At 34.9% G+C, this 16117-nt stretch overlaps 1 protein-coding gene across 4 annotated transcripts in view; it reads left to right on the top strand.

Moving 5' to 3' along the window:
• Positions 1-16117, top strand: part of chd6 (chromodomain helicase DNA binding protein 6) — an 85711-nt gene that overhangs the window by 44534 nt on the left and 25060 nt on the right. For all 4 annotated transcript variants that reach the window (XM_056460531.1, XM_056460530.1, XM_056460533.1 and 1 more), the window contains exons 12-22: positions 136-379; positions 1736-1912; positions 7272-7415; positions 9009-9264; positions 9387-9597; positions 11258-11453; positions 11587-11751; positions 11867-12046; positions 14079-14189; positions 14423-14625; positions 15011-15210. In XM_056460531.1, coding sequence (XP_056316506.1) covers positions 136-379; positions 1736-1912; positions 7272-7415; positions 9009-9264; positions 9387-9597; positions 11258-11453; positions 11587-11751; positions 11867-12046; positions 14079-14189; positions 14423-14625; positions 15011-15210 — 2087 coding nt within the window. The remainder of the gene's footprint in view (positions 1-135; positions 380-1735; positions 1913-7271; positions 7416-9008; positions 9265-9386; positions 9598-11257; positions 11454-11586; positions 11752-11866; positions 12047-14078; positions 14190-14422; positions 14626-15010; positions 15211-16117) is intronic.

Raw genomic sequence — 16117 nt, 5'->3', positions numbered from 1 at the left:
GTGTGTGTGTGTGTGTGTGTGTGTGTGTGTGTGTGTGTGTGTGTGACAGAGAGAGCTAGTGGTCAATTTCATCCAAAAATGGGACAGATTACAAATCTAGTTTCCTGTAACTTCATTTTATTTCTATTGATGCAGGAAAAACTGCATTTTGGCTGATGAGATGGGGCTGGGAAAAACCATCCAGTCCATCACGTTCCTCTATGAGATTTTCCTCATGGGTCTCCGAGGGCCTTTCCTCATCATCGCCCCTCTGTCCACCATCACCAACTGGGAGAGAGAGTTTCGCAACTGGACTGAAATGAACGTCATTGTCTATCACGGCAGCCAGATCAGCCGGCAGATGATCCTGCAGTACGAGATGTACCACCGAGATGAGCAGGTGCCCCAAACACTCATTCACTATTCCTTTCAGGGTCATTTCCTGTGCTAAATATATTGGGCGTTCGGATCATTTTAGTGCCATTTTTGTCTGACCTTACATTACATTACATTTATTTGGCCACAGTGAGGGGGTTTTGCTGGTAACACTTTAAAAATGCTTGTATGCAGGGTTCCAGACTGTGACTAAATAGTTGTATTTTTCTTTTTTGAGTTTTCTTTTTATGAATCATTAAATATTGGCATAATTTTACTGTAGTAACACTTTCAGGAAGCACTGACAGAAATGTGGGGTGTTTCTGTTTCAATTGATATTATGTTATTTACAAATGTTGAAGGTGAACTGAACTTGTCTACGTTTTTAGAAAAATGTAAAACGTTTTGGCAATGGTTGTGAGGTTAGGTTACTTGTGGTTTTCATGGCTTACAAAAGTAAAAATGAGGTGTTACATTATTTACAAAAGGTTCACACAAAACTGAACATTCTGTCATTTACTCTTACTTCACTTGTTCCAAACCTGACTATCTTTCTATATATTTGTAATGTGAGATGCTGACAATGAAGTTGAGGATTTAAATACGGTATTCATTCAAACAGAGGATGGTAAGACAGGCAAAGGTCAATCACAGGAGCAAACTGGTACATGCAGAGCAATCCAAAGTCAGGGTCAAAGAACAGGCGATTGGACGGTACAGGCAGCAATGAATCAAAACGATAGCACAGGGCAAGGGTCAAAACACGGCTAGGCTAAACAAGTGCTCATAGATAAACAAGACTCAGCAACTGGTGTGTGTGTCTGTGCTGCTTTTAAAGTCTTTGTAATCAGTTCTGAACAGCTTCAGCTGTGTGTGTTATCAATCAGCGGAAAACCGGAACAGGTGTGAGTGTGTGGTGCATGACAGGAATTTTAGTCCATATGTTGACATATTTGTAGTCCTGAGTGAAAGTGATTCCCAGCGATCTACAATCCTGGATCACTAGTGATTGTGACAATATTCATATAATATTTAATAAATATCTATTCATATTATATCTAAGATATTTTGAAGAAAGCTCAAAACCTGTAACCATTGACCTCCATAGTGTTTGTTTTTTTCTACTATAGATGTCAATGGTTACAGGTTTTCAGCTTTCTTCAAAATATCTTTTTTGTTTTCTTTTTCTGGTTTGGAACCACTTGAGGGAGAGTAAATAGTGGGTAAATTGTCATTTTCAAGTGAACTATCCCTTTAAGCTACTGTTTAACATGTAATTCTAGCAAACACAATTATTAATGTTCCATGTGCAGTGCTACCAAATCAAATGTCTGGAACCACAGTATGCAATGTATTCCTGTCTTTCTCTTTGCTTCTTTAGGGAAACATCATGTCTGGCGAGTTTAAGTTTCAAGGTGTGATCACTACATTTGAAATGATAATGGCTGACTGTCCGGAGCTGAAGAAGATTAACTGGCGCTGTGTTGTGATCGACGAGGCTCATCGTCTGAAAAACCGCAACTGTAAACTGCTGGAGGGACTCAAACTCATGAACCTGGTTAGTTACATGTTTTTGCTCATTTGTGGACCATTACACACATCATCCTGTGACAAACATATCTGCATGTACAGTTGAAGTCAAAATTATTATTTTCTGTTTTCAAATATTTCCCAAATGATGTTTAACAGAGCAAGGAATTTTTCACAATATTTCCTCTAATATTTTTTCTTCTGGAGAAAGTCTGATTGTTTTATTTCAGCTAGAATAAAAGCAGTTTTTAATAAAAAAAAAATAAAAATTTAAGTCAATATTATTAGCCCTCATAAGCAATTTTTTGACAGTCTGCAGAACCACTGTTATACAGTGATTTGCCTAATTATTCAAACTTGCATAATTAACCTAGTTAAGCCTTTAAATGTCATTTTAAGCTGAATACTTGTATCTTGAAAAATATCTAGTCAAACATTATTTACTGTCATCATGGCAAAGATAAAATAAATCAGTTATTAGAAATGAGTTATTAAAACTATTATGTTTAGAAATGTGTTGAAAAAATATCTTGCCGTTAAACAGAAATCGGGGGAAAAAATATACAGGGGGGCTAATAATTCTGGCTTCAACTGTGTATATATCATAGCATCTGTAGACCCTTTTCACATTTCTGGGTTTCTCAGCAGCGAAAGTCGTCACAGTTGGGTAAACCTAGAATGCAGTGAATGGGAAAGTATCATTTTTTTGCATTCCAAATTGCTCAAATAACAAAAGAAAAATAAATATCTAATAATAAATGTAAAAAAAATAGTGGTCTGTTACCACTTTTAGAAAAAGGAAAAAAATGTGTTAGAGACTGATAATGGCAACTAGAAGAGAGAACGATGTTAAATTTACTGTCCCGTTTCAGAGATGCTGTATTATAAACATCTTGCATAAGTACTGACTAATTATTGTTTTTGTAATTTGATGCAAAGATGATATTATACAAAAATGGGCTGCATGATATAACAATGTGATATTTTGTTATTCTGCAATATACTGTTGAAGTCAGAACTATTAGACCCCCCGTTAAGTTTTTTTCCCCAATTTCTGTTTAACAGAGAGACATAATAGTTGAATACTTTAGTTATAATACAATTCATTTCTAATAACTGATTTATTTTATCTTTTCCATGATGACAGTAAATAATATTTTACTAGATATTTTTTAAGACACTTCTTTACAGCTTAAAGTGACATTTAAAGGCTTAACTGGGTTAATTAAGTTAACTAGGCAGGTTAGGGTAATTAGGCAAGTTATTGTATAACGATGGTTTGTTCTGTAAACTATTGAAAAAATATATAGCTTAAAGGGGCTCATAATTTTGACCTTAAATGTTTTTTTTTAAGTAAAAACTTCTTTGATTCTAGCTGAAATAAAACAAATAAGACTTTCTCCAGAAGAAAAAATATTATCAGACATACTGTGAAAATTTCCTTGCTCTGTTAAACATAATTTGGGAAATATTTAAAAAAAAAAAAAAAAAATTCAAAGGGGGGCTAATAATTCTGACTTCAATTGTATATTGTGATATGAATACAATTTTACCAGGTGACTTGAACATCTCTTTTTGGAAAGAACTGGTCATTTTATATTGATTGGGATGATTCTGCAGTGGGACTGCATCTGCAAAAATCGTATAAACAATCTACAAACATAGATAAAGACAGTAAAGAAAATCTAACAGTATTCATGTACAGTAATTGAACAATAAAAATAAAATGATTCAATAAAATTAATCATTATTAAAGTTACAAACTGTATAGTTTCTTATGCCTGAATTCTTCATACAAAAAATCAATAAACAGTCACAGGCCACAAAAACACATGCAAATGTATCATGTATATCATTACATGTCATGCGATGTAACTGTTGCGAAACATCACATTGTAATATCGCTGATGAAACTATGTATTGTGCAGTCCTAATACAAAGTATAGCTTTATAAATGTGCATATGTTTAAATTAAAATCAAACATTCTGTTAAAGCTATAGTTCACCCAAAAACAAAAACGTACTCATAATTTACACACTTTCAAGTGGTTCCAAACTTTCATTCTGTTGAACACTAATGAAGATATTCTGAAGAATGTCAGAAACTCCATTGACATTAGAAATAAAAACAAATACTATGAAACTCAATGGTTACTGGTTTCCAGCATTTTCCAACATCGGATGTGTTCAACAGAAAAAAAGAAACCCAAACAGGTTTGTGACTTGTGAAGGTTGAATAAATGATGACAGAGTTTCACTTTTGGGTGAACTATCCCTTAAAATGCACCATCTTGTGAAAAGGGTCCATATTAGCAACATCTAAAAGTTTACAAGTGTTTCAGGTCTAAATGCAGAATAAAGGAAGTGATGCCATCTGCAAGCTAAACTATAGTGCCATCTCTTTTGCACATATCTCATTTAGCTGCTGCTGAGAGTTCTGCTTCACTGCATTTACATACGCACACCCTCTCTGGACACAGAATGAGTAATCTCATCTCACTCGCTTTACATATCACTGCAGCGGTGGCCAGTGTGTGCAAACTCAACTACGTTTGACGCAGTGCTGTGTTTTTTTTCAACAAAATAACATCTTACGGCTGATTAGATGATGCATTCTGAGGCTTGATCTGTTTCATAACTTGCAGGATTTATAATAAATCAATTAAAAAGGAGCTTTGCAACTAACCAATGCACAGTATAGCCCACTCCGTCATTTATCTTAAAAAAAACTCATAAAGAAATAATAATGTAGGATAATCTTATCTTCTTCCTGACCCTTGAGCTATACATGCCGTATATACAGATTATTGAAAGTGTAAAGCAATGGGTTTGCTTCTTTTGTACTTTCTGTCTTGCTTTCACATCTGTAGTTCGCTTCATTTGGTCCGGACCAAGGGCAAAAAATTATACATTGTAGCATTTTTTGCCGTCTTTAGGTCCTTTTCACACCACACTGCTGGCTTTGGTCCGAACTAGTTGAAAAGAACCAAAATGCAGTCATGTGACCACATCCACATCACTCATTGGCCAAATGTTGTTCAACATATTTGCTAAACTGCTTATCGATTGGTCAGAATTAACGTGCGGGAAAATGCCAATGGAACTTGCGTAAGTACACAAACTGGCAGACACAAAATGTCGCTTTTGACTATGGAGCTACGACTGCACTGGCTGATTGTATCCATGCTTATAGTATACTATATAGTTTGTATACATTACTTTAGACAAACTATACATTTTGAGAATGAAGCGCGGCTGCGGCTGGAAAACAATGTTTTAATGTCACTTCAGGAAGAGGAGTAAATTAATTTAGCTAAACTGCAACATGGTCATCTTGCGGAAAATTTACCAACGATCAGTGGTGTAGTCATTGCTATACTCATGTATACTCAGTATGCCTGCTTTTTTCCACAAGCTGTTTGGGTATTACAACTTCTGAGGATCATACTCTCGGTATACTCACTTGTTTTGGTGATTAAACTTCCCTAATTTATGTGTATTCGCATCTTCTTTAACTTTATACCAAATGTTTTTTAACTCTAATCTTAATTGGTTGCAATTGGGGCATTTTTGTTTAATTTGCGTCATTCCCCGCTCCCTGACAACCGCAGCAGCTGTGAGAACATTTCGTGAGTTTTTCGAAGATCACAACAAATCAGCTGAATGATGTCTCACTGAAACGAGAGTACAAAGTACAATTATAAAACAGCACAGTCGCTTTAGCCCTCCTATATTTCCATTCAGCCATTCATTTCCATTATTTCCATTCCATTCAAAATGTACTTGAGTATAGGCTAGTATTTGGGTTTTGAAGAAGTGTGCTTTGCTTCTGTTTTCTAGATTAAAAAATAATAATAATAAATAAATAAATAAATATATATATATATATATATATATATATATATATATATATATATATATATATATATATATATATATATATATATATATATATATATATATATATATATATATATATATATATATATATATATATATATATATATATATATATATATATATATATGTATGTATGTATGTATGTATGTATGTATGTATGTATATGTATGTATATATATATATACATATATATATATATATATACTTTAGTCGTTTATTTGACAAATTTAAAAATTTGGATTGGGTGGGTAATAGTACACCACCTTTTTTTTTAGGTTTTTTAGGTCTACACCACTGCCAACAATGCATCATGTAATGTTTCTCTCTCTCTATCTCTCTCTCTCTCTCTCTGTTGGTAAAGCGCTGTCAACAACTATTTTTCCTCCACATTCCATAAAGCACAGCACATCGGCCTACGGCAGCTGGATTATATTCTCACCACAAACGAACCGCTCCAGGGTTCGTTTGAAAGCGTACCGAGACCACCCTTCAAGGAGGTCTCGGTACGCTTTTTTGGTTGGCTTTTGGTGCGCACTCGAGTACGATTGCTACATTCACACCTGCACAAACGAACCACACTAAGAGGAAAAACGAACTCTAGTGCGATTCAAACGAACTAAATAAGGCAGGTGTGAAAGCACCCTTATTAGTGAATTAAAATCACTGTTCATTGCGACAATCCCCTTTTCCCTTTCTTTGATCCTTTCATAATAATGAGAGTTTTCCATCACAGAAATGTAAGGTTCTGCCATCTTGGTCTCTGTTTGTTCCTGCATTCTCTCATTGAGTGACTATGTTCATTTTAATTCAGCTGTTTATTTTTTATAAGCTAATTAATTAAACTAACAAGTAACTTTCATTCAATTTTTTAAAAAGTAACTCAAATATTATCACTTAATTTTTAATGCATTACTTTACTTGTTACTTAGAAAAGTAATATTATTACATAACTCGCGTTACTTGTAATGCCGTACCCCTAACACTGTGTATATACCCAGACTCTCAAGCCAGAAATTCTAATGTAATGTGTATTTATATGTGTTCTAATGTAAAGTGCATTTATCGTGTATGGCCATACACCCATAGCGCTTCACAATTATGAATTGGATTTATCCACACCGCCACCTGTAATATCCGTAATACCTCTGGCAAATTCTGACTTAGTTACTTTTATTCAACCACGTTTTTTTTTTTTTATTATTGTTTTTCTTTTTACCAGAAATGACACAGGCTTCTTCCAAAAGATAATAAGACAATGTACAAGAAGCATCATTGTGGGGCAAAAAATTCTCAGCTTTTATTTAAATTTGAACAAAAACTTTAAGTCAGAATTTTCCTGGGGTATGAATAATTTTGAGCTTGACTGTACATTTATATAGATAAACTAAAGTCTAAAAATAGAAGTATACAGTCATCTGAGAGAGGTTGTGTGTCAGTGAATCAACAGACTGAGCTTAATGTTTATTCTGTGTCTCTTCTTTCTCAAGGAACATAAAGTCCTTCTCACCGGAACGCCGTTGCAGAACTCAGTTGAGGAACTTTTTAGTCTGCTGAACTTTCTCGAACCCTCACAGTTCCCTTCTGAAACCACTTTCCTGGAGGAGTTTGGAGACCTGAAGACGGAGGAGCAGGTAAGAGAAAACCCTCAAATGTGTGCGAGGATATTTGTGATCTGGCCTTGAAGGGATAATTTAACCAAAAAGGAAAATTACCTCATCTTTTACTCTCCCTTATATGGTTTTATGAATTTCTTTCTTCTGTTGAACAGAAAAAAAGATGCTGATTGGTGGAGAACATAACAATGGTGGTCAATGGTACCATCAACCAGCATTTTTCAAAATATCTTCTTTTTTGTTCAACAGAAGAAAGAAACTCAGATGTAAATGGCGAGTAAATGATGACAGATTTCATTTTTGGGTGACTATCTCTTTAAGAGCTTGATAAGCATTTACACAACTATACCTACACTTCTCCAAGCCACATAGGTTATAAGAGGTAAAATCCTAGGTGGTCTATCCCAATACATTTCTAAAAAGGCAGAAATTGTGCTAAACTGTAGGAATGATGTTTTTGAGAAACAGACCAGAATCAGCAGTAATCAATAAATCAACCTATCGCACAACACATGGACATCAATAATTTAAGGACGCAATATATACCGCCCATACATAAAAACCAATGTCAGCAACATTTTAGTCCTCTCAACCAATCTCTGTTGCAGGTGTCAGTGTCAATATGGTTAAAATACACTATAATATTTACTATAAATTCACTATACATGTTCACTGGCATTATATGTGTGGTATAAACTTGTCTGAAATGGACAGTTCACCCAACAATGAAAATTCTGACATCGTTTACTCTCCCTTTATATGTTTCAAACCTTTGAGATTCTTTCTTTTGTTAAACACAAAAGAAGATATTTTGAAGAATGCTGGAAACCTGTAATCATCGACTTCCAAAGTACAGGTTGTTACAGGTTTTGAGCTTTTTTCAAAATATCCTTTGTGTTCGACAGAAGAAAGAAATTCATGAAGGTTTATAACCAATTGAGGAAGAGTAAATAGAGAGTACATATTAATTTTTGTGTAAACTTGCCCTTAAATAAAATGACAATAATATCGTTATCGCAATGAATTTTGGTGAAGTGTATCATACAACAAAACTTAGAAATCATAACAGGCCTAGTAGATATTCTTAAGAATATATTATGGGTTCTTTTAAAGGGTGTACTTGCATTCTGATTCTATTATATTGTTATACTAGCATTATATAAGTGGCATAAACATGATTTAATGGGACAGTTCACCCAAAAAATTCTATTCTGTCATCATTTACTCACTCTTTACTTGTTTCAAACCTTCATGAGATTCTTTTGTTAAACACAAAAGAAGAGTGTTTGAAGAATGCTGGAAACCTGTAATCATTGACGTCCATAGGATTTGTTTTTCTTACTATGGAAGTCAATGGGTACAGATTTTTATCTTTCTTCAAAATATTTTGCTTTGTGTTCAACAGGAAAAGGGCATTCATTAAGATTTATAACCACTTGTGGAAGAATAAATAATGAGTTATAGTAAGTTTTGTAAACTGGGCCTTATATAAAATGACAAATCGTTAATCACAAAAACTTTCGGTGCAAAATATTGTACAACAAAACTGCTTAATATCATATAAAATAAATCTGCCCAGCTTTAAAGTGAGACGCATAAACTCATCCGCAGGTAAAGAAACTGCAAGCCATTCTGAAGCCCATGATGTTGCGGAGACTGAAGGATGACGTGGAGAAGAATCTGGCCCCTAAAGAGGAGACAATCATCGAGGTGGAGCTCACTAACATCCAGAAGAAGTATTACCGTGCCATTCTGGAGAAAAACTTTGCCTTCCTCGCCAAGGGGGCAAACCAGCACAACATGCCCAATCTCATCAACACCATGATGGAGCTTCGCAAGTGCTGCAATCACCCATACCTCATTACAGGTGACTTCTGGGGTTAGATGGGGTGTAAAAAGGGCACTTTGTCAAATATCTTGTTCACATTTCAGTAGTCGCACCTCTAATTTATAGAGCTGATATAATGCCTCCCATCTTCGTCTCTTCAGGTGCTGAAGAAAAGATCCTTGAGAGCTTCAGGAAAACCTACAGTTCGGATGCTGCAGATTTTCAGCTGCAGGCAATGATTCAGGCCGCTGGTAAACTAGTGCTTATCGACAAGTTACTGCCCAAACTGCTGGCCGGAGGACATAAAGTGCTGGTGTTTTCCCAGATGGTCCGATGCCTGGATATACTGGAGGACTACCTCATTCAGAGGAGGTGAGGCAGCATATCATGTTTAAAGACTGTCAGTAAATAAGAAAATGGACTCATAATGTCAACATAGAATCAAAACCCTGATTATTTAATGCTTTTCTTCAGGGATGCCATAGAAATGAATAATAAATAAAATAATAGTCAGGAATAAAAATAATAATGATAAAATTCTATATTTATAATTGTAATTTTTATAATTGTTTAAAAGTTGTGGGATTTCTAAAATGTAATGTAATGATACAAAAATACAGAACATTTCTAGTTATTCTCACACCTAAGAGTATTCCACTAGCTAAAATGGGATGTCTGTCTTATTGCTACAATTATTTCAGCAAAACAATCTGTTTTTTATATAAATGCATAATATTATATACATGGTAAAACATGAATCTGAAACACAAAAGATGCATGATTTTACTCCGCAAAGATGTATTAAATTAATTATAACTGACAATAAAGACATTTATAATATCATTTACTATTTTAAATAAAGGCTGTTTCTATGATCTGTGTATATGAATAAAATATTGCAGCGCTGCTATTTTAATTGTTGTTGTTTTTTTAAATCAAATCATCTTATTAGAATGTTTCCCGACAGTTCACCTCACTATGAAAATTCAGACATATTTTATTAAAATGTGAAATTTAAAACGTTTTTTATACACTTTAATGGATATTTTTAAAAATGTACACTCAGTTTTATCATGAAATGATCTGAAAATTTTTAGCTAATGTTTATGTAAAATTATATTTAATTATATTTATTCATTTATTCTGTATCATTGAGGAATGAAGGTATTAGTATATAATATGTTTTTATCTATATGGATCTTACACTCGAAGGTACAAACCCTTGTCACTGGGGCAGTATCTTTTTATGGGACAGAATTGTACCTTAAAACAAAGAAACCATTGTTTGTACCATTTGCAGTTTGTACCTTTAAGGACATGATTGTACCATGAAAAACCAAAATGTACCTTTGGTTTTTAAAACCCTCAGATACAATACTGTACCTTTACTGTCATCAAAGTTACAAATCTTATCCATGAAGGTACCTCCACAGTGACAAGACACTGTGTCAAATGTGTTCCTTCAAGAACTAATTTATTTTCAGTAAATATAAAACATCAAATACATTTTTTAACAATGTTTTAAAAAAAGTTTATTTTTGTGTAAATGCAGCTTTTCCATTTACAGTAAAGGAATAAAAATACTTTAACATAAATTAAAAGATCTACTTTTGTTAAACATTTTACAACACTTGTAAAATATAACACATTCTCACGTCTACAATATAAAAAAAAAGATTTTCTCCAATTTTCACACAATTCCTTTGTGATCACTTAACAGTTAATTTAATTTACTTAATTTTAAAATATAAATAGAATTACTCAAAGGTATTGTAGCGAGATATGCACAATGTTTGATTAGTTTTACAATACTCAAATGTCTGCATGAACACTTTGCATGTGCAGGACTTTTGTCAGCTCACATGTGTAGTGGAAAGCCAAGAGGTGTGGAAATCAATAATGAAACTGTATTTATCAGAAAATGCTTACCAAATGTTCATGAGCTGTGATGATTAAGGAGTTATGTTGGCTGGTATGCATAGCTAATATAAATCTGTGATCTTCTCATCTGTAATTTGTTCCGTTCATGCAGGTACACGTACGAACGCATCGATGGTAGAGTCAGAGGGAATTTACGGCAGGCTGCCATCGATCGCTTCAGTAAGGTGGACTCAGACCGCTTCGTGTTTCTCCTCTGCACACGAGCAGGAGGTCTGGGCATCAACCTGACCGCTGCCGACACCTGCATCATATTTGACTCAGACTGGAACCCGCAGAACGACTTGCAGGTGAAGCCATAGCATACTTTATTATACAGGATTACTAACTCTGTTTTCCTGTAGTAGTTTTCCTCTCACCCTTCATCAGCACAAGGCTTTCTAAAAATCACAAATATCAAGAACATGCTTTGGTTTCCCACAGGCTCAAGCTCGCTGCCACCGGATTGGTCAAAGCAAAGCGGTGAAAGTGTATCGACTTATAACTCGAAACTCTTATGAGAGGGAGATGTTTGACAAGGCCAGTCTGAAACTGGGACTGGACAAAGCTGTTCTGCAGGACATCAATCGCAAGGGCAGTCTCAATGGGGTGAGGGTTACAAAATTATGTGTTTCATTTCCTTAATGAGGACATTACATAGACTTCCATAGCTTTTATATCGGGTTAAAGATATTGTTAAGTTGTCATGCCTTTCCCTTTTTAGGTTCAGCAACTCTCCAAGATGGAGGTGGAAGATCTTCTCAGGAAGGGAGCGTATGGCGCGCTCATGGATGAGGAAGATGAGGGCTCGAAATTTTGTGAAGAGGATATTGATCAGATCCTGCAGCGGCGCACACAGACCATCACAATCCAGTCCGAGGGCAAAGGATCAACTTTTGCCAAGGTATACATCTGGAAATATCTATTCAGGATTTCTATCTATGATCTGTAGTCATGTCAGCATATTTTTCAGGGAGGAAGAAATAAGATATTTTAAAGAAATATCATTTATACATTGAATTAAAGAGCCATCTAAAATATTGCCAGACTATAAGGTCAAATCCCAGTTCTATTTTATAACCCTACCCCTATGCCTACATTGTCCTCTTTGCCCTTGAAACAGAGTGTGAAGTGGTAGGGAATATTCCCCTAAGGAATGGGACGCCATTACAACACCCGCATGCATAATCATAGGTCATTACTAGCTCATAAGTCACATGTGATGTCTTCTGTGGTAGTCATTCTAGATGGCACAAGCACAGTTATTTTTAAAATTTGAGATTTCCTCAGACATGGTTTTATACACGACATATGATTGGTGGATCATGACAATAAGCACAAAACTGCATTGCAAAAAATGCTTACTTTGAGTTTTAGAGTTTTGTCTTGTTTTTAGTCCAAAAATCAAAAAATTGTTAAATCAATTTTTTTAAATTGTTAAATTAAATTTATAGAGCATTTTAAAGCAAAAAAATATTGTCTCATTTTCAAAAATAATAAGTCAAAATTATGTGTTTTTCCTTTAAACAAGCTAAATAATCTGCCAATGAAATAAGCAAAATAATCTTATTTCAAAGCAAAAATAAGATTAAAACTTCAAGTAAGAAAAGCATTTTTGGCTCATATTCATGGATGTAACCACAAGAAAACAACAATAACATTATACCAGATGTGCTGTAAAAAGCTAATTTCCTGCTACTAGAATTTTCTGACAGGGTATTCTCTGTCAAGTCATCAGGTATCGGAATTTAAAATATGAACACTGTTGTGAATGTAGTAAAACAGATGGGGTGGGTCTTCCTGCTTGCTTACTTGGGCAGCCATGTTGCTTATAGAAAACATTTTCAAACCCTTTTTTGTAGTATGGTGCCAAAAAAATCTTCATTCAAAGGGGTGAATGGCACTTTCTCCACCCCTACTCCTCCAACCTATAAAGGCAATAGATAGAATAAGAGGGTTAGAATTGGGATTGGGCTCAAGCATTGCATGTGTCAGGGAATCATTTGAAATATTTGTCTTTGACATACAGTGGAGAAAATAAGCATTGAGCACATCACCATTTTTATCAGAAAACATATTTCTAAAGGTGCCGTTGACTTGAAATTTTCACCGGATGTTAATAACAATCAAAAAGAAATCCATATTTTCAAAGAAAACAAATCTAATTAGTTGAAGTGAAGTAATGTGAAATAAAATTAAATGACACAGGAAAAAACTATTGAACACATGAAGAAAGGGTGTGTCGAAAGGTAGTGAAAGCCCAGACAGCAGCTGAAATCTCTCAGTAGTTCTTCAGCAACCCTCTGCCCTTCGTCATTGTAAATGAATATTAGCTGCTTCAGTCCAACATCTACATTATCAGGATGATGAAAAAGATGAAGCCATTTCAGAAAGATAATGATCCAAAACACAGCCAAGGAAGCTCTCAAATGGTTTCAGAAAGAAAATCTAGCTGTAGAATGGCCCAGCCAATCACCTGACTTGAATCCAATAGAAGATGCAAAATAAAGATCAGATTTGATAGACGAGACCCAGAGAACTATCAAGATGTTTACACTTGAAATGTGTGAATAAATCACACCTGAGCAATGCATATGACTTTATTCTCCATATGAGAGGCGTCTTTCGGTGCCATCACCAAAAAAGCCTTTTATATAAAGTATTAAATACATTTCCGTAGTTCAGGACTTTCTCCTGGTGTCATTCCATTGTTATTACAGACAACAAATATTTCAGATTTTGTTGTTTTGTTCTATTTATGTTTGTATTGTTTGGGTTTTTTACCAAAATCTGGTTCAATTCCATGTCAACAGCTCCTTTAGAAATATTAGTCCCAGGAAAAAAACATGACGCGCTCAATACTTTCTTCCTCCACTATATGCACGATTTCAGTCTTAATAATGTGCTTATAACCCTTTATTATTTGCCATTTCCAGGCTAGCTTTGTGTCTTCAGGGAACCGCACCGACATCTCTCTGGATGATCCAAACTTCTGGCAAAAGTGGGCCAAAATTGCTGAACTGGAAATTGACTCCAAGGCAGAAAAGGTAAAGATGGTTTTGCATTTCAGCTAAGCTAGTGTGATGCTAGAAAATCAGCTCTTAGAGACTGGAAGAAGTGAAAGGCAGCATTTGAATATCAGCAGTCAAAGCAGATGGGTTGCATTAACATGTGATTTCCAATGCGCCTGCTTCAGTCTGTTTGCATATTGGTGACATTTAAGAAGAAAAATATTGAGTCAACAACACTTTTCTGACTCATGTCTGTGTGTCCCTGCCAGGAGAGTCTGGTGATCGACACTCCTCGCGTACGGAAACAGACGCGTCACTATAATTCGTTCGAGGATGACGAACTGATGGAGTTCTCTGAGCTGGACAGTGACTCAGAGGAACGGCCCTGTCGCACAAGACGTCTCAGCGATCGCAACAGACGCTACCTCCGAGCAGAGTGTTTCAGAGTGGAGAAAAACCTGCTCATTTTTGGGTCAGTTCTTTTGCTTTTTGGCTGCCCGCTTATTTCTTCTAGGTCACCTTCTGCTGCCCTACAACCAACTAGTAATGTTCTTAAATCAAGTCAGTCTTTACTTCTATTCTGTCCTTGTCCAAAAACATGCTCTCACATTAGTGGTGCTGTGTATACAAAAATATATAAAAATAAATTTGAACTAGATAGATTGCCACCTGTTTTTATGCTGTAATAAATTTTATGATTCAATATTTTTCTTATTATTTACCACACATATCTGTAGACATTATATGAAACATTAGGCCATGATAATTTACTTGAAAAGTCATGGAATTTTAGTTGTAAAATTGTGCATGATCTCTGATAAATATTGGACCCAAAATTGCAATGTCTGCGCACACAGGTGGGGTCGCTGGAAGGATATCCTCAATCATGGGCGTTTTAAATGGCACCTGGCTGAGCGAGACATGGAGGTGTTGTGCAGGGCTCTGCTGGTATACTGTGTGCGGCATTATAAAGGAGATGACAAAATTAAGAGCTTCATCTGGGATCTGATCACACCCACCGAAGACGGACACAATCAAGCTCTTCAAAACCACTCAGGTTATTTATAAAATTTAGAGAGTTCATTTAGTTTTGAGATTTCTTTAGGAAGAAAGTTGAAGAATAGCTATAATCAGTTGGCATTAAGAAAGGGTAAACAAATAAGTCATATGTCAATGCAAATATTGCACCATATTTGTTCAGTTTTTAATTATTAAGACCGCAAAACATAATAAATAAATGAATTAAAAATGTATTAAACATTTGCCTAATTTAGTAATGAATAATCAGCTTGTTTAAATATGAAATTTGCATTTTATTTAATTTGTTTGCTACCAAATCAGTTTATAATTATACAGTACATTTAATTTAGTTTATCAATCGTAATGTCAGTAATATTTCATTTATTAATATTGATTTATTACAATTATTAAAAATCTTACTTTTATTTATGTGTATATTAAAAATGCACACACAAGCAGTTTTATTTTAGCATTTAGCAAATGCTTAAAGGGAACATATTATGCAAAAATTACTTTTGAAAGGGGTTTAAGCACATTTGTGTGGCAACAGTGTGTGAATATATTTAGCCTCTAATGGTAAAAATGTATTAGTTCTATTTTTTATAATCACACTTGATAAAAACTGCTGAAACTCTTTGATTGACATTCTCCCTTTGTACGTGTCATCACAGGGAAAGCTCCGCCCATTAGTGATACTCTCTTCCTCATTAGCATAAACAGCCCTAAGTGAGAAGCAGCTGTCAGCCATTAGAGTTTTCTCCTCCTGAAGATAGTGACAGCAACAGTTTTAGGATGCACATTGTAGTCTCCATATGGACCGTTTCCACTGAGTGGTACGGTACAGTTCAGTACGCTTTTATGGCCCTTTCCACTGTCAAAAGCATACCAAACATGAGAAAAGGGTACCAAAAGGCGGTGCTAGACGCGCAGCTGAACGCTATTGG

This window comes from Danio aesculapii, chromosome 6 (genome assembly GCF_903798145.1).
Source record: "Danio aesculapii chromosome 6, fDanAes4.1, whole genome shotgun sequence".
Classification (NCBI taxonomy): domain Eukaryota; kingdom Metazoa; phylum Chordata; class Actinopteri; order Cypriniformes; family Danionidae; genus Danio; species Danio aesculapii.
This window is presented reverse-complemented; position numbering and strand designations above follow the sequence as displayed.